At 41.5% G+C, this 19,362-nt stretch overlaps 1 protein-coding gene across 4 annotated transcripts in view; it reads left to right on the top strand.

Moving 5' to 3' along the window:
- The first annotated feature begins 21 nt into the window (after window positions 1-21).
- Window positions 22-19,362, top strand: part of NUSAP1 (nucleolar and spindle associated protein 1) — a 47,194-nt gene continuing 27,853 nt past the window's right edge. For 3 of the 4 annotated variants that reach the window (XR_004965840.1, XM_036297826.1, XM_036297818.1), the window contains exons 1-5: window positions 22-371; window positions 3,039-3,107; window positions 8,621-8,764; window positions 12,465-12,624; window positions 12,748-12,777. Coding sequence is in view for 3 of the 4 variants with exons in the window: in XM_036297826.1 (XP_036153719.1) it covers window positions 279-371; window positions 3,039-3,107; window positions 8,621-8,764; window positions 12,465-12,624; window positions 12,748-12,777 (496 nt within the window). In the remaining variant the exon portion in view is untranslated. The remainder of the gene's footprint in view (window positions 372-3,038; window positions 3,108-8,620; window positions 8,765-12,464; window positions 12,625-12,747; window positions 12,778-19,362) is intronic. The other variant, XM_036297836.1, reaches the window with a different exon arrangement.

The following is a 19,362-nucleotide window of genomic DNA, read 5'->3' on the forward strand; positions in this document are numbered from 1 at the left end:
GGCCCTGCAGCGCAGGCGCGGCCTGGACACGCCCTTCGGCTCCGAAGCATCGGTGAGGGGTGGGATAGAATGTGCGTTTGCTGAGGGGATCAGCCTTTCTATTGGTCAGATCCAGGAAACCCCGCCTTCGGTACATTTTTAACCAATGGAAGTGCAGCATTCTTAATTTAAACTGTGTATAAATCTTGGCTGGGTCAACGACTGTAGTGCGCCTGAGTTTTGAACCGCGCGCCGAGTTTGGAGGGTACTTCGCCTGGTTACCTGGATTGCAGGTCGGGATGACCGTCCCCTCCCTCGAGGAGCTGGACTCCTTCAAGTACAGTGACTTGCAGAACTTGGCCAAGAGTCTGGGCCTCCGGGCTAACCTGAGGGTAAGGAGCGGGCGGTACCGAACGGTAGCGGGTGGGGCAGGCTGAGCGGCCTTGCGGAGAAGCGGTGGGGAGGGACCGAGCGGGCCCCTGGGGTGAGGGAGTAGGTATGGTCTCGAGTATCCTTTCAACTGCAAAAGTGGGGCGGAAGGGGAACCATATTCTTCACCTGATTTTGAGGCTGACTTTTCTGGGGGCTCCCATAGGCCTCGGCTTCAAAAGGTTTTGTTTGGTTTGGTTTTATTGGAAATACGCTGTGCTACTTCCCAGGGCATCAATTACGAAATGCAGGCCCAGAAAGCTCAAGGAACGCTCTAATGCCCATTAATTGGTAGGCAGTCGCGAAAATAACTGCCTTGGCTTTTGGAAAATTCAACATAGGAGCACTTATATAATTTGTAATAGCACCCAGAATCTCTTAATACTTTATTGGGGGACCTGGAGGAAAGGATGGTTTTTAAGGGACCATCCCTATGGACACATTTTTATAACTCAGCCTTGATCTGGAATGATCGTTCATTTATTAATCACTATTGTGATAGTGTTTCCAAACCAGTAAGGTCTTTGACTCTGAGGCTGCAAAATGTTGGAGGGAAAGGTGGAGATTCAGTTTGAGATTGGGTTTCTGTATTAGATTCTAGTGGCATTTTCTCATATAATGCTAATGTATACTCTGGAGATTTGTTCTTATGGCCTTTAAATAGTTTAAACAAAATAATCAGTGCTCAGGTATCTGTCGTGGCAGAATAATAAAGGAGTGTCTTTGGAGATACTTCTGAGCTATGATGTTTAATGGTTCCCTAATACTTCGTAAACAAAGCTGAATACCTTAGGTTTTTTGCAATCTGGCTAGAATCTTTTATCTAAGACTGCATCAGAACTTGGTACCTTTGCCCATCTTATTTCCTTTGCTAATTTTGACCCTTCGGCCTCAGATCACCTCCTTCCTCTTGTCTTCTTTATCTGCATGAATCATTTCCATTTATTCTTCTTTTCCCCTTTTTATTTAATTTACTGGGGTGACATTGGTTAATAAAATTAAATAGTCTTCAGGTGTACAATTCTGTGATACATCATCTGTATATTGTGTGTTCACCACCCCAAATTGAGTCTCCTTTCATCAGCCTTTACCTCCCCAGACCCTCTTCTATCTCCCCAATTCCTCCTTTTCCCTCTGGTAATCACCATACTGTTGTCTATCTGAGTTTTGTTTTCTTTTGGATTTTGCTTAATCCCTTCATCTTTTCCACCCAGCCCTGCAACTCCCCTCCTCTCTATCACGGTCCCACTGAACTGTCGTCGCTGACTTGATGCCCCATCCCCTCCTCTTCATTTCCTTAGCCACAGGTCCACCACCCCAGTAACCCCAGGAGCCCTCTGTGCTTTGAAACAGTTTAATTTTAAGTACTGTCTCTGAGCCTTGCAGGCTTCCACCTTGTACTCTGGCTGTGTGTGTGTGTGTGTGTTATCTTCTCTACTAAAAGTTAAGTTCCTTGAACTGGGATCTTTTCATCCTTCCACCTTGGAAGCCTTCACAGTACTACTAAGTCAGTACATTTTATATAGGAGATGCTGAGTATTTATTCAGACTGTTATTGACACCTACTTTTTGGCAGTGCACCACAGGATAGCAAGAATTTACAGAAGAGGTTTCTACCTGAGTTCAGTGCTCTAACAATAAGGCCTCACAACCACTTGGATCTCTAAAGAGCTATTGCAAGTTTAGATCTTTTTCTGAAAGTCCCACCCATCATTGTCTCTTGAGGCACCTGATCTGAGGTAGTTAATTAATCATCTGTTTTCATAGAGGTGGAGTAGTACAGTATTTTTTACTATAGACCCCATTGCCTGCCTTGCACACAATATCTGGCACATAGTAGGTGTCAAATATTTGTTGAGAGGTACAATTCTCAGGCAAATTTGATCGTACAAGGCTTTATCATAGCCAATTATGAAAAAACACCTTTGACATGGAGAAAATTAAATTTAGACTAGGTATTAAATTCTAGATATTGTTCATTGTATTCAGTATGATAATGGTATTGTGGCTATGTTTGTTATTTTTTTACTAGTAAGTCCTTATCTCTTGGTAATACCAAGTATTTAAAGGTGAAATGTTAGATGCCTTGGATTTGCTATGAAGTCCTTGGGGGTTGTAACATGGGGGTCCATTACACTAGTCTCTACTTTTGTATGTATTTGAAATTTTCCATAATTAAAATATTTTAAATTATTTATAGTTGGTGCAGCCCAGGAGCTCCTTAAATCAATTGCCTTTTTAAATTCCAAGTACATAGCAAAAATGAATAAATTGCTCCAAGAAATTAACAAGATTTAGTTATTTTAAAAAAATGTAACAGTTACACCAGTCTGATAACATGCTGAAGTCTCTACCCTAATGGCAAGCCCAGCTGTGTTCTCTCACAACATCCTGAGCTTCCTCATGCTGGCACTGACCCCACTGCGCTGTCCTTGCCTTTCCTTGTCTGACCTCACTGCTGTGAAGTCTGTGAGGGCCGGGACCAGTTCTGTTTCCGCCTTTATTTTATTCCCAGAGCCCACTGCTCAAAGGACATTTGATGAATACAAGAACAGAAAGAAATGTTCAATGTATCTGTCTTGCTTATTTGATTTTTGGCTCTACTGTTAAGAACTTTAACTTTCCTGCAGGCAGACAAGCTGCTAAAAGCCTTGAAAGCCCACCTGAAACGGGAAGCAAGAAGAGAAAATGGAAATCAGGTAAGTAAGGTTTTTTCATCACCTGTTTAGCAAAACAATCATGTTTAGAAATGAATGATACGCATAATTAGTGATGTCTTTTAAGACATAGTGTTTATTACCAAAAAGATCATGATTGGTTATGGTGAGTCCTTTCATAAAAACTATTGGTTGTAAATGGTGAAAGTGCCTTGCAGCAAGTAATCTGTTGAATAAGATGTTCTTGTACAATTGCAAAAGTTAACTATGCAGTTGCCAAAAGTTGTAAGAGATAACTTGATATGAGTAGGGAAGGAACTAGATTCAAAGTCAGAAAAACCCAGGTTAAGTAGCAACTTTGTCATTTTCTTGTGTATCACCTGAGAAAACTCAGACTCCTTGATTCTTAGTTTCCCTGTTCTGAGTGAAAGAGGCTTGTAGCAAATTGTAAAGCACTGCTGATGGCAGAGGTTGTCTTGGCTGCTTTAAATCTACACCACAGATTTCTGAGAGGGCATGCCGCCTGAAAGGATCAGTGAAGGCTTCATTGGGGCCTTGAAATAGGGAAAGTGTTGAAAGGCCTTATGGAACTGAGCCTTGGAGAGCATCTGTTATGTATCTGGAAATGAATATAAACATGAACTGAAAATCTAACTTCCTCTTCTCTGACTGTATACTCTCTGTAGCTGTATTCCAAGTTATAAACATTTAAAATTCCTTTGATTCCGGGTTTTAATTAACTAAAAATAGACAACAAAAAAGAATTAATAGTTTTTACATCAACTAAATAATTTCATTTGTGTGTGTGTGTGTTTAAATGATTAAGGATACATGATTATAGTGCTATCTGAAATCCTTATTTACTTTGGATAGTAATTGATAAACTAAATTTAAAATGATCTATCATATTTTAAATTCAGCATCTCAGGAGCCATTCTTTTTTAAAAAGTTACACAAGAGCAGGATGCTAGTCATCATTCAGTCAGATAGAGAATTCCTAAGTGGTGAATCTATCAATCTTGAGCTTAGATTGGTAGAAAAACCTGACGGACAAAACGTTTATTTATCTAAGACTACAGGAGTCAGCACAATCCAAATACATGGCAAAGAGATCATTAATGTCCCCAAGGATAGACAAACGAGTAAGCTTCCAGACCCCCAAATCATTACCTGGGGAATGCCCAGGTGTGGATCATATCTGAGTGAGTGTGACATCAGACCTAATGGAAGCCTTATTCTCCCACTAGAGGTCAGCCTTAACTATGAATTGGAGCAGCTCTAGATGTAGATGAGTCTGGCTGTGTGCCTCTTTGGTCTTTTTTTTTTTTTTTTAAATTTCAGAGAGGAATGGAGAGGAAGAGAAAGATAGAAACATCAATGATGAGAGAGAATCATTGATCAGCTGCCTCCAGCATGTCCCCTATTGGGAATCAAGCCCACAATCCAGGCATGTGCCCTGACCGGGAATTGAACCATGACCTCCTGGTTCATAGGACACTCAGCCACTGAGCCACGCCTGCCGGGCCTTGGATTTAGACAAGTCTGTTATAGTTAGGCATGGCGCATTCAGGAATGAACACATCGCTATCACTGTTGGCCTCCCGTCTAACATACCATGGTTAAGGTGTGGGGTTAAAGCAAGACATCTCTGAGAGTTGTGCTAACAGGCTTCTAAACCAGCTATAGCACCTATACTGTGAAGTGCTACTATGGGGGCTGGATTAGAGGGTGGCGTGAATAACCACTTTAAAAGTATCTGTATATCCAGTAATACATGGTGTAACCCGAAGGTACCACTTTTATAGTGGAAAATTTCTTCTTTTTCTTTTCACTGTCTTCCCCACAACTATTCGTGGAGTTGGGAAGTCAGATCCAGATAGTATCTTTCTACTCTCATATAAGTATCCCTGCTCCTTTGAAGTTATGCTCACCTATTCTCATTTCTTATCTGTTGGCCTTCCTGTTGCTTTCTGATGTTCACTGTCACTTGTCTTCCTCATCACCTCATGTCCTGACCTTATTTGGGGTGAATTCAGAGGTTCATCTGGATGTCTCTTACACCCTTATCTCCTGGTTCCTTAACTCCTATGACTTTCGTTTCTGCTATTCATCAGCCATCCATTTCATTGAGCATATTCTGGACTTTATATCCCTTGGAACTATACTAGTTGGTAATATTTCACCTCTGACTAAAACCTTCCACTCTCTAAGTGGAAGCCTCCTTATTCTTTCACTCCCAACACATTTACTTTATTTATTTATATTTTTTTATCGATTTCAGAGAGGAAAGGAGAGGGAAAGAGAGATAGAACATCAATGATGAGCAGGAAACATTGATCAGCTGCCTCCTGCGCACCCCTCACTGGGGATTGAGCCTGCAACCTGGGCATGTGCCTTTGACCAGAATCGAACCTGGGATGCTTCAGTCGGCAGCCCGACGCTCTATCTACAGAGCCAAACCAGCTAGAGCCCAACACATTTACTTTATACTATGGTTCTCAATCCAGGTTGTGTGGGAAAATCATTTGGGGAGAATTATTTTTAAAAATATTGGTATATAGGCCTCACTAAAACCCAGGCCCACTAAATCACTCTCAGAGGGTGGGGTCCAGGTATTATAGTGAAATGGACTGAAAAGTCAGGATACAAAGCAGTCTATCCCCCACTTCCATGTGCGGCTAAAATATTAGAAGGTTTCTCTGCAAGGAAAGTAAATGGTTATCAAGCAAAGGGCTTCTGGCAATCAAGGATCCCCAGCACCATAGCCTCCTCCTAAGGAACCTACTAGATCAAGATTCCACCAGATAACGAGCACTCACATTCAAACTCCTAATGAGGTTTTTGCTCTGAAATATGAAAAAACGACCAATAGTCATAGGCATTTGAGGAAAGCCTGTAGTCAGAGTTTAAGGAAAAGAAAAAAATGACCCTAGGCCAGGGGTGGGCAAACTTTTTGACTCGAGGGCCACAATGGGTTCTTAAACTGGACCGGAGGGCCGGAACAAAAGCATGGATGGAGTGTTTGTGTGAACTAATATAAATTCAAAGTAAACATCATTACATAAAAGGGTACCATCTTTTTTTTTTTTTTTTTTTTTTAGTTTTATTCATTTCAAACGGGCAGATCCGGCCCACTGGCCGTAGTTTGCCCACGGCTGCCCTAGGCTCTGGCTGGGTAGCTCCGTTGGTTAGCTCATCATCCCCAAACACCAAGGTTGTAGGTTTCATCCCTCAGGGCACATACAAGAATCAACCAATAGCCTGGCTGGGGTGCTCAGTAGTTGCATATCCACCGATGAACCTGAACCGGAAGATCACAGGTTGATTCCCAGTCAGCTCGATCCCAACTCAGTGGGGGGCATGTAGGAGGCAGCTAATCAGTGATTCTCTCTCATTAATGTTTCTATCACTCTCCCCCTCTCCCTTCCTCTCTGAAATCAATTAAAAAAAATGTTTTAAAAAAATGAACCAATTAATCATAAGTGGAACAACAAACTGATGTTTCTTTCTCTCTAAAATCAATTAAAAAAAAATTACCCTAAATAAAACAAAGATGATACAGAAAACAAAATTTTTTTGTTTTATAAAGTCTTACAATAACTTATTTATCAATAACTTAGAATCAAGCTACACAGAAAAGGCACAGATGATTCAGTTAAGATTACATAATCTGTAAATGTTATCAACTTGGATGCTTAAAGAGAATAGAGGACAGAAATTGAGAGGGGAAGGGAAGTGTAGGGATCTGCAGTTTACAAGTAGATGTATATAGTTGTGGAACAAGATTTAAGGTCTTTAGCATATTTAAAGCTGCAAAGGTATCTGAGTGATTAAAGTGGTATGACTCTGTTAGGAAGAACATGGGGAGGTGAGGGATACAAATGAGACAAATTGTAGCACATGATAGGCACTAAATACAGCTATTGGAAATGTAAGTGGGAAAAAAAGAAAATATAAGTGAATATCTCATCAGCAAATCACCGGTGATATATAAGTAGCCACCTGAAATTAAGCTTGGGAAATAGGAAAGGTAGGCAGAGAACCAACTGCTTTTCATTATAATCTCTTTAGTATTTTTTTTTTTTGGCCATATGTACATGTTTTTAATTAGTTTATTTTTAAAAATTAGAACTTATGAATAAAAAAATTAGAAAAGCACCAAAAACAAACCAAACCTTTCCTTTAATAGTCTACAAGTAAAAAAGCCTCCCCTCATGTGAGTATTTTCTAGTGCTTTTATCTTTTCATCTTTTACATTTAAATTTCTAATACATTCAGATTTCATTTTGGTGTGAGAAAATGATCAAGGTTCATTGTCCCCCCCCCCCCAAAAAAAAAAGTATTAAAAACAATTTTCTCAGCATCACCTGTTGAATAATGAATCCAACCTTCCCCAACAAATATGAGGTGTAACCATTATCACACAATGATTTAGTATATAAGCAGGTCTGTTTGAGATGTTCTGGTCACCTGTTCTGCACTGTTTTGACAATGTAGCTCTTTACTTTTAGTTTATGGTAGAGAAGTACTGTCCTTACTTTACTCCTTATTTTCACCTTTGACAAGTTGCTTTGGACTCTCTAAGCCCCCGTTTCCCCATCTGTGCACTGTGGATAATATTACCTATCTCATAGCTTTGAGAAATAAATGAGATAATCAAGGTAAACAGTTCAATAAAGTTGTGATATTAGCTGTAATTATTATTAGTTATAGGGTACTGCCTAGTATATAGCATATATTCAATAAATTCATGCACTTTTTTTTAACAGAATGCCAGGCATCCATTATATATATATATTTTTTAATATATTTTATTGATTTTTTACAGAGAGGAAGGGAGAGGGATAGAGAGTTAAAAACATCGATGAGAGAGAAACATCGATCAGCTGCCTCCTGCACACCCCCCACTGGAGATGTGCCCACAACCAAGGCACATGCCCCCAACCGGAATCGAACCTGGAACTCCTCAGTCTACAGGCCGACGCTCTAGCCACTGAGCCAAACTGGTCAGGGTATATATATATATATATATATATATATATATATGTATTTTAATATATTTTATTGATTTTTTACAGAAAGGAAGGGAGAGAGATAGAGAGTTAGAAACATCGATGAGAGAGAAACATCGGTCAGCTGCCTCCTGCACATCTCCTACTGGGGATGTGCCCGCAACCCAGGTACATGCCCTTGACCGGAATCGAACCTGGGACCTTTCAGTCTGCAAGCCGACGCTCTATCCACTGAGCCAAACTGGTTTCGGCATATATTTTTTTATATAATATATTTTTATTGATTTTCAAGAAGAAGGGAGAGGGAGAAAGAAATAGAAACATCAATGGTGAGAGAGAATCATTGATCTGCTGCCTCCTGCATGCCCCCTACCGCAACCCAGGGATGTGCACTGTGACCTCCTGGTTGCCAGGTCAACGCCCAACCACTGAGCCACACTGGTTGGACGTAATATATGTTTTTTATTCAGTTTAAATGCTCATTCTTTCTGAGTATTATGCCTCTATACAGAGGACATGGTAGATTAATATATCTCTTTTCAGGATGAAAGCCAAACTTCTGCATCCTCTTGTGATGAGACTGAGCTGCAGATCAGCAGTCAGAAACAAGCTGAGTGGGAACCAGCTGGTCATGTCACTAAGAAAAGGAGAAGGCGTAGGACTGTCCACAGCAATCCTGACTCCCAGGTAAATGGAGGTGTGCAAATTGAAAATAAGCCACCACCTGTGCCAAAATTGGCATATTCTTAGGGAATTTTTTGTCAATTCTCTTATGCTATCGGTAGTGGTAAACACTGTGTGTTGTAAGCTCCATGAATGCACAACCCCAAATCTAGGCTGCTCATCACCTTGCCCCGGACGCTTGCACTCAGGAAGCACTTGTTAAGTCTATAAGAGAGTAAATATTTATTGAAGAAATACAAACCTTCATTAAGAGTTTCTTAAGTGAGGTGTAGTAAATACGAAGGAAAGAAACTGACATTAAATATGATTTTCCCCCCTCTTTCCTAGCCTGTCTTAGACCTGGTGGTCACACTATTCTTAGTCTTATAGCAGCAAGGTCAGATGATTGCAGGGGCTTCCCTCACTTGCTTTGAGAGGACTCTGATTATATTATCCTTTCATTCAAACAATTTTTACAATGCTTAGCCCTAGTATTTATTTGCTAGCTTTGTACAGTCCCTTAGTTGGTAGCCTATCGGGGTCTCTTAGTGTTAGTTTCTCGTCCCTAAAAGAGTTAATCTTACCATTTATGCCTTTCAATGGTCCCTAGTATCTCCTAGTTCCTGATTCACACTCTTGTGACACTTGATGGGGCAGAGAACCAAACCTGCCAATCGAAATCTTATTCTACTTTAACAACTTTCCCCCTCAGCTAGGTACTCATCTTTTTTTTTTTTAAGCATTCATTTATTTTTTTATTGATATTTAGACATAGTGGAAGAGAGGGGTAAAGACAGAAAAACATCGATTGGTTGCCTCCAGCACCTGCCCTGACCAGGGCCCAAGCCAACGAGAAGCCTGCAACCGTGGTACATGCCCTTAACCATAATTGAACCTGGGACTCTTCAGTCCACAGGCCAAAACTCTATCTACTAAGCCAAACCAGCTAGGGCTTGGTATTCATCTTTTGAAGGTAGTGATTACTTCTTTTTTTAAATATCTGACTATAAACAATGTTTTCAATTTTTAATGGCATATTTTTAAATTGAGATATCATTGGCATATAAGATTAATTTAGTTTCAGGTGTACAATTGAATGATTCAATCGATTTTTGTATGCATTGGGAAATGAGCATCATAATTCTAGTTCATATCCATCACCATATATAGTTACAAAAATATTTTTCTTTTAAGATGTATGTACCCTCTTAGCAACTTTCAAATGTGATGACTTCTTATTTATTATTTATTTTTTTTATAGTGCTACTTTATTTATTTTTTTTTTAATTAAATCTTTATTGTTCAGATTATTACAGTTGTTCCTCTTTTTTTCCCATAGCTCCCCTCCACCCGGTTCCCTCCCCACCCTCTGCCCTCACCCCCTCCCACCTCCCGCAGTGTTCTTATCCATACATGCACGATTTTTGTCCAGTCTCTTCCTGCATCCCCCACACCCCTGTCCCCCCCAAGAATAGTCAGTCCACTCCCTTTCTATGCCCCTGATTCTATTATAATCACCAGTATATTCTGTTCATCAGATTATTTATTCACTTGACTTTTAGATTCACTTGTTGATAGATGTGTATTTATTGTTCATAATTTGTATCTTTACCTTTTTCTTCTTCTTCCTCTTCTTAAAGGATACCTTTCAGCATTTCATATAATGCTGGTTTGGTGGTGATGAACTCCTTTAGCTTTTCCTTATCTGTGAAGCTCTTTATCTGGCCTTCAATTCTGAATGATAGCTTTGCTGGATAAATTAATCTTGGTTGTAGGTTCTTGGCATTCATCACTTTGAATATTTCTTGCTACTCCCTTCTGGCCTGCAAAGTTTCTGTTGAGAAATCAGTTGACAGTCGTATGGGTACTCCCTTGTAGGTAACTGACTGTCTTTCTATTGCTGCTTTTAGGATTCTCTCTTTGTCTTTTGCTCTTGGCATTTTAATTATGATGTGTCTTGGTGTGGTCCTCTTTGGATTCCTTTTGTTTGGGGTTCTCTGCGCTTCCTGGACCTGTAAGTCTATTTCTTTCACCAGGTAGGGGAAGTTTTCTGTCATTATTTCTCCAAATAGGTTTTCAATATCTTGCTCTCTCTCTTCTTCTGGCACCCCTATAATTTGGATGTTGGTACACTTGAAGTTGTCCCAGAGGCTCCTTACACTATCTTCGTATTTTTGGATTCTTTTTTCATTTTGCTTTTCCAATTCGGTGTTTTTTGCTTCTTCGTATTTCAAATCTTTGACTTAATTCTTGCGATCCTCTAGTCTGCTGTTGGAACTCTGCATAATATCCTTTATTTCAGTCAGTGTATGCTTAATTTCTAGTTGGTCCTTTTTCATAACCTCAAGGGTCTTACTAGATTTTTTTGAAGGTCTCACTACATTTATCGGTGGTCTCACCAGTCTTTTTGAGGGTCTTACTAAATTTATCAGCGGTATTTAGAAAGTTCTTGAAACACCTTAAAAGTGTGGTTTTGAACTCTATATCCAGTCATTTGCTTTCTTCCATTTCTGTCATTTGTCACCTGTTTCTTTGTCTCCGCATTTTTTATACTTCCCTGTGTTGGTAGAGTGGCTTTGTGTGCTAGGTGTCCTATAGGGCCCAGTGGCTCAGCCTCCCCAATTACCTGAGGTGGACACTCTTGGTGCACCCCCTTGTGGGCTTTGTGCACAGTCTTGTTGTAGTTAAGCCTTGATTGTTGTAGGTATCATTGGGAGGAATTGACCTCCAGGCCAATTGGCTGTGAGAATCAGCTGTGTCTACGGTGGGAGAACTTCTGTGCTGAAGACACCCTTATGAGGCAAGACTTGCTTCAGTGGAGCTTTGGTGCTCATTGAGTCTGCCCCTTGAGTGTGTCCCTTATGGATCTGAGGAGTTGTAATTGGATGGTCCCACTCTGACCACTGGGTACACTGGCTCTTGGATCTAAGGAGGTGCTAATTTAGCCTCTGCCTGAGGCTACCCAGCAGGAGCTCCAAGGAGATCTGCAGATTCCCCTTCCTTGTTTGGGGTTTGGAGGAGCCCAAATGAGGCCCAGCTGTGAAGCAATGCAAGCTGCTGTGGGGTCTTGGGCCTTCTCTTGGAAGTTCTGGGTCTGTCAGGCCCAGCTGCAGTTTGTTAGGTAATTTTCAGATTCAAAGGGCCAGGGCATTCATATGCAAAAGCCTCTGCTCTCAGCTTGGGTGGGGTGGGGTTTCAGGGAATCAACAGGGCGGGGCAAGCAACTATGGCTGATTCCCAGCCCTTCCCTAATGGGGCCTCGTGTCTCAGTGTCCCGGTAATCTCTGCAAGCACCTTTGAGAGAAAGCTGCCCTCGAGTTCCCAGTTCTGCCCACTGCCAGACAGTCCAGTTTCTCCCTGTATTAGTCTGGGTCCCCAGAGACTCACCCGGAACTGGAGTTCCGAGCAGTCGGGGGCTTGTGACTCCCTCCCGATTCAAAAAGACAGCCGTGTCCTCAGTTGCCAGCCCTTGCAGCGTGCACCTCAGTATCTCTGCACTTCCGCACCTCCTCTGAGTCTCAGTGTGCTTTTCTCTTTCCTTCTAGTTGTAGAATTTCCACTCAGCCAGCCTTCCTGTGGTTCTGGATGATGTCCATTTTGTCTTTTAGTTGTATTTTTGAAGTGGTTGTGCAAGGCATTAATTTCAGGTGTTTACCTATGCCGCCATCTTGGTTTTCTCCCTTATTTATTATTTAAATCATTTATTTCCTTTTTCCATTTGTAGCAGGATCATTCAGAGATAAAAACAAGTGATCCCACTGAGTTCCAGAATCAAGAAAAGCAGGAAAACCAGGCTCTCACACCTGTTGCAGAAGTTCCATCTCCACCAGATGAGAGACAAGGAAACGAGAATGCAGTGTCCTCAGGAAATAGCGGAATAAATGGTATGCCAAGTAACTAAAAAAACCCAGAACTACTAGGGCAGCATGTGCCTTAGATTCCTATGATTGCTGTAATGAAGTGCTACAAATTGGGTGGCTTAAAATAACACATTTATTCTCTTACAGCTCTGGAGGCTGGAAGTCTGAAATCAAGGTGTCAGTATGCCCATTCTCCTTCTAGACCCTGGATAGAATCTGGCCTGGCCTAGTCTAACATTTAGTGGTGGCAATTGATCCTGTGTTTCTTGGCTTGCATCTAAATTAGTCTGTTTTATGGCATTCTCTCTGTCTTAAAGGACACTAGTCTTGCCCTAGCTGGTTTAGCTCAGTGAATAGAGCATCAGCCCGCAGAGTAGGAGGGTCCTGTGTTCAATTCTGGTCAAGGGCATGTACCTGTGTTGTAGGCTCAATCCTCATCCCTGGTTGGAGCATGAGTGGGAGGCAACCAATCAATGTGTCTCCCTGATATCAATGTTTCTCTATCTCTCTCCATCTGTCCCTTCCCTTCCACTTTCAAAAATCAATGGGGGAAATATCCTCAGTTGAGGATTTAAAAAAGGACACCAGCCAAAACCGGTTTGGCTCAGTGGATAGAGTGTCGGCCTGCGGACTGAAAGGTCCCAGGTTCGATTCCGGTCAAGGGCATGTACCTGGGTTGCAGGCATATCCCCAGCGGGGGATGTGCAGGAGGCAGCTGATCGATGTTTCTCTCTCATCGATGTTTCTAACTCTCTATCTCTCTCCCTTCCTCTCTATAAAAAATCAATAAAATATATTTTTAAAAAAATAAATAAATAAATAAAAAAGGACACCAGTCCTGTTGGATTAGGGCTTTCACCCTAATGACTTCATCTTAATTTGATGACATCTACCAAGAATCTATCTATAATAAAGTGTAATATACTAATTAGACTGGACGTCCTTCTGGATGACCTTCCAGATGAAGCCAGGGCTGCGAGAGAAGCCCAGGTCCTGGGTGCCAGAGGGAAACCAGTGCTGGTAGCTACGGGAAGGAAAGCCCACTCTTGCAGAAATTTCATGCATCGGGCCTCTAGTTTACAAATAAAGTTATATCACGGTTACTGGAGGTTAATATCCTAGCATATCTTTTGGGGGGAATATAGTTCAACCCATAACACCATTTTATAGCACTTATAAAGGTTTGACAATTAAAGTAAAAGTTTGAACCAAATATAGTAGGCCATCAGATCATCTTTATTAATTTTAAAAACCAGAATAAGAGTGGTAGCTGGGATTAAATATGAACACCCTAGCCAGACTGGAAGCCCCTGAGGGCCAGTGCCACATACTCTTCTGTATGTTCATAACATGTAGCCGACTTGTGGGCACATAGTAAATGCTCAGCAGCTTCAGAAGCCAGAACCGAGTGTGTAGAGAGAGTGTGGAAACCACGCAGTAAGCGGGCACCTTCTAGTCGAGCAGCCTGGGGCCTGAGGCCTGCCCTGAGCTTCCATTTGTCACCCAATGTGCTAACGTGAACTCGCATTTACACTCTTAAATATATTGTCTCTGTTCAAAAAAAAAGAGTGGTAGCTGGGAAGTTTAGAGAATTGGTCTCTACTCAGTGATGAGGAGAGCCAGCATTTTGTTCATTAGTTCCTTCTGGCTTACTTCCAAGACAGGTGCAAAGACCTGTTTGCCTGATCAGGATAATTAAAAGGGAGTTGCAAAGTCTACCTTCCCAGTGGTGTGGCCTTTTTAAAATTATGATATATATATATATATGTATGTATGTATATATATATATATATATATCTCCCTTATATCCAAATAGACCAAGTAGCAGAACAACTGGTTGCTATGATGTGTGCTGACAACCAGGGGGCGCGCATGGAACATGGTGGGCGTCGGCCGTGGTGGGATGGCGGAGCAGTTGAGTGGGGGCGCCAGACCAAGGCGGGTGTCAGCTGCTGTCATTGGGGCGAGCCTCTATTAGTTACTGAAAATTCTTTGCTCCCATGTGCCGTGGTCCTGCCTGGTGCTTGCACCTGCTGCTGGTGCCAGCCCCGCTGACACCTGAAGCCAGCATCGGAGCTGCTGCTAGCACCTGCTGTTGGACCCCAGCACCAGCCCTGATCGCTCGGTTCCGTCAGCAGGTGCGAGTGGTGGCTGCCGGCCCGATTGCCCCTGAGGGCTTCTCTACCTCCCCCTGCTCCTGAGGGGCCATTGGGGCAGCACCTGCCGCTTGCACCCACTGACAGTGCCGGTCCTGCTCGCATCCCCTGCTGGCGCCAGCCGCAATGGCTCTGCGCCTTCAGCGGGTATGAGTGTGGCCAGGGCCATTAGTGCATGGGAGTGGCATCTGGCAGGAGCGGGGCTGCCTGCAGACAGGGACCGGGAGCTATGGCTGGAGAGTTCAGGTGCGGGCACGGAGGATGGGCTGAGAACCGCCCCTGTGCCCACCATAGCCTCGCAGCCCACAGTTCCTTTCAAGGTGCACAAATTCGTGCACTGGGCCCCTAGTGTTTGTATATCTTCTTAGATTCTAACCTCCTAAAAACCTCTTCCCTAAACTTCTCAACTAAAAGTTTGTTTCAATAAGATCAGAAAACTTCAATTCCTGTATACCTAACAGGACTTCTGCTTTCTGATTTCCTTCCTGAGGAAGCCTGCCAATTGCAACAGTCAATTACCTGGTCCAGGATCCAACAAGCATTTAAATGCAGAATTTCTAATGCTGAGCCTTCCCATTTCCCCCTCCCTGTTTTTTTTTTTTTTGTTTGTTTTGTTTTTTAATAATACTGACCCGAGGATATTTTTTCATTTTCTTCTCCTCCTCCTCCTCCTCCTCCTCCTCCTCCCCCTCCCCCTCCTCCCCTCCCCCTCCCCCCCCCCCCCTCCCCCTCCCCCCCTTCCCCTCCTCCCCCCTCCCCCTCCCCCTCCTCCTCCTCCTCCTCCCCCTCCTCCCCTTCCCCCTCTCCCTCCCCCTCCCCCTCCTCCTCCTCCTTCTCCATCTCCATCATGAAAGGGAGGGGGATTGAGAGAGAGAAACATCAATGTGAGGGAGACACATCAATTGGTTGCCTCCCACATGCACCCCAACCAGGGGCCAGGGATCAAACCTGTAATCAAGGTATGTGCCCTTGACCGGAATCTAACCCTTGACCCTTCAAACTGTGAGCCGAGGCTCTGACCACTGAGCAAAATCAACTAGAGCATCTTTATCTTTTCATGCATATGCCTCACATACCTATTTTAAAACCATGATTTAAAGAAAGTTGTTAGGAAGTATGACAAAGCGCCAAAAGTGGGGGTAGAATTACAGATGTCTGCTATTCCACCAATTATTTTATCCAGAAGATGTAGCTTTAGGACTAAGTTTCGATGCCATAGAAAAACTGAGTGTGGAACCATTAAGTCAGGTTTGACTAAGGAAACATAGCTGTTTGAAGGAGAAAAATTTGATCATATAGTTAGTTTCTGTTGAGAGAATTTTTTTTTAACTTTTTATTTTGATATAATTTCAGACTTAAAGTTGCAAGAATAATACCAAGAATTTCTATGTCTTTTTCACCTAGATTTCCCAAATGTTAACACTTACTACATTATTTCCTCTCTGTTTATATTTATGTATATATATGTATATATATACATAAATGTATATATGTATATACATGTATTTATGTATATACATATATGTGTGGTATACATTTTTTTCCTGAACTGTTTGAGAGTAAGCTGCAGATATGTGCTCTTTTACCCTAAATTAGTGGTTCCCAACCTGAGTCACATGCCCCACAGGGGGGCAATTTGATTTTTAAGATTTTTAAGCGGGGACAATTTGAGAATGAGTTATTAATGAATTTTTTGCATTTCTTATGGTTCTAGGGGCCTCATATACAGTATCCTATATAATAAAGAGCTAATATGCAAATAGTAGTCACACTGTGACACCATAACAAACGATCAGCAGGGACCTGAGGCTGCGTGGCTCTGGGGCTGGGGTACCTGAAGCCACGCCCCCTGCCCCGGCACCAGGATGTGAGGCTGCTTCCCCCATCCGGCGGGGCTTGACAGTGGTGGGGCCGACCGGGTCTTGATGTTGTCCAATGGGGGTGGGGCCAGCTGGACACTTCTATTCTAGAGAAAGGGTAAATAGCAATTTTAAAATATTTCCTCTAATTAATTCTCTTTTAATGGTACAAATTCTGTGTACTGGGCCACTAGTATAAATCTATATTGTGACATATTTATGCATTTCAGTTCTCTATTATATGTTTTGAAACTTTGCTATTTTTTTATATGACTTCATATTTTTTTTAAACAATTTCTTAGTGATTTCCTCAGTACTTCAACTGTCCTTTTGTTCTTTCATTTTTTTCTTTCATGGATACCATGTTCTTTGGAAGCTTGTTTAGACCAAGTTAATGGCCTTTTAGGCTTCCTCCATGTGAATAGGAGTTCACTTTTTGAATAATAAGAATTATATGTCATGGAGGGGGGGGCGGTGCATCAGGATTTTAGAGATGCTTAGGTGGGACATGGCCAAAAAAAGCTTGGGAACCACTGCCCTATATACTTCAGTGTGTGTTTCTCAAAACATAGGGACTTCCTCTCACAAATGTACAGAGTACAAAAGGTTCATTGATTTGGCTTCATATTCCATGTTGCAACTAAAATTTAGGACACCACTACTTGTCAAGTTATGGTATAGTATCAAAAAAGAATATCACAATTATCTGAAAAGGTTATTAAAATACTCTTCCCTTTCAATCACACATCTGTGTGTAGCAAGATTTCTTTTCGTTATATATATCAACCAAAATATGTAACATATTATCTACAGAAGTAGGTAAGAGAATCCAGCTGCCTTGTATAAGTCAAATATTAAATAAATTTTCTTAAAAATACACTCATTTTTTTGTTAGAAACTTATTATCCCAATAATTCTATCCACATATTCCAATAATTCCATCAATTATCTCTCTTAAAACAGGAAATCTCAGCTCACCCTTTGCATTTCATTGTCATGTTTCTTTAGCCTACTTTAATCTGGAATAGTTTCTCAGTCTTCCATTGTCTTTCCGGATGTTGACATTTTTTTGTATAGGCAGGTTTTTTGTGGGGGATCCTCTGACTTGGTTTGTCTAATGCGCTGATGATTAGATTCAGATCATGCACTTTTGGCCGAGGGATGTGTCCTTTACCCCATAAGACACAGGTGTTGGTTTGTCCTGTGACTAGTCATGTTAAGTTCCATCACCTGGTGTGCAGAGGAATGTGTTTTGAAAGACCAGTAAAACCACAATCAATGGGGTATTCAATCAAATGAGATGATTTATATAAGTTCAGAAAATCAAAATAACTTCTCTATTATTTTAGCAAGCAAATAATTACAGAAGAACAGCAGGGTTAAAATATGAAACAGCAATTATTACCTGAGATGATTACCATGCTTCATAAACTTTCATGTACTCACTACTGTGAACTTATTTTTGCCTACCCTTGAATTTGGACTATGCAGGAAAATGCTGTACTTTAAACATACTTATTGATATAGTTACAATTTAAAAATAATATATTTATAATTTACTTTTTAAAAATTAAGCAAAACAGAGAAAGCAAATACGTTAAAAGATTAAGAATCATTAAATCTGTGCAGTATGTGTACATAAAAAAAATAAATAAATAAAAATAAAATAAAAAGTTCCATCACCTGGTGATGGTGGTGTCTGCTACGCTGCTTCCCTGTAAAGTTACTATTTTTCCATTTGTAATTAATAAATACCTTGTGAGGAGTGACCCTGACTCTAAATATCCTGTTTTTCACAGAATTTTTCTCTCTGTTTTTTGTTTTGTTTTGTTTTTAATCCTCACCCAAGGACATGCTTAAAGAAAGGCAGGGAGAGAGAGAAAAACATCAATTGGTTGCCTTCCATACGTTCCCCAACCAGGGATTGAACCTGCAACCCAGGTATGTTTCCTGACCACAACTTTTTGGGGTACGAGACGACGATCTCACCAACTGAGCCACGCCAGCCGGCTCTCTCTGGCTTTAGAGCCAGGGTCCAAGCAGAAGTCCCAGGAGCCCCAACTGCTCTATGGAATATTCTTTGCCTTGTTTAATGGATACATTAGGGAACCTTAAAGATGATGACTTTATAAGTAGTATTACTTGAAATTCCATTTACATGTTTTTAGTAGATTACCTCAAGCTGAAAAATGATTATTAGTGGGGAAAATAGTAGACCTTGTGTACTTCATGATTTCAACTGAATTTAAAGAACAAAAACGAAACAAGTATAGGCATACCTATCTTTATTGTGCTTTGCTTTATTGCGTCTACAGATGTTGCAATTTTTTTACAAATTCAAGGCAAAAAATTACTGCTTGCTTTATTGCAGTGGTCTGGAACAGAACCCTCAGTACCTCAGAGATGTTCCTGTACAGAGAAGCAAAGGACCCGAGGAAACATGCCAGAATGCTAATGATGTGTCTTAGGCTGGTGGGGTCGTGTGTTTTTGTTTTTTTGTTTTTTAAATATTTTTTATTGATTTTTTACAGAGAGGAAGGGAGAGGGATAGAGAGTTAGAAACATCGATGAGAGAGAAACATCGATCAGCTGCCTCCTGCACACCCCCGAGTGGGGCTGTGCCCGCAACCAAGGTACATGCCCTTGACCGGAATCGAACCTGGGACCCTTCAGTCCGCAGGCCGACGCTCTATCCACTGAGCCAAACCGGTTAGGCCGGTTGTGTGCTTTTTATCATTCTAGTTATA

This window comes from Myotis myotis, unplaced genomic scaffold (genome assembly GCF_014108235.1).
Source record: "Myotis myotis isolate mMyoMyo1 unplaced genomic scaffold, mMyoMyo1.p scaffold_m19_p_1, whole genome shotgun sequence".
Lineage (NCBI taxonomy): Eukaryota > Metazoa > Chordata > Mammalia > Chiroptera > Vespertilionidae > Myotis > Myotis myotis.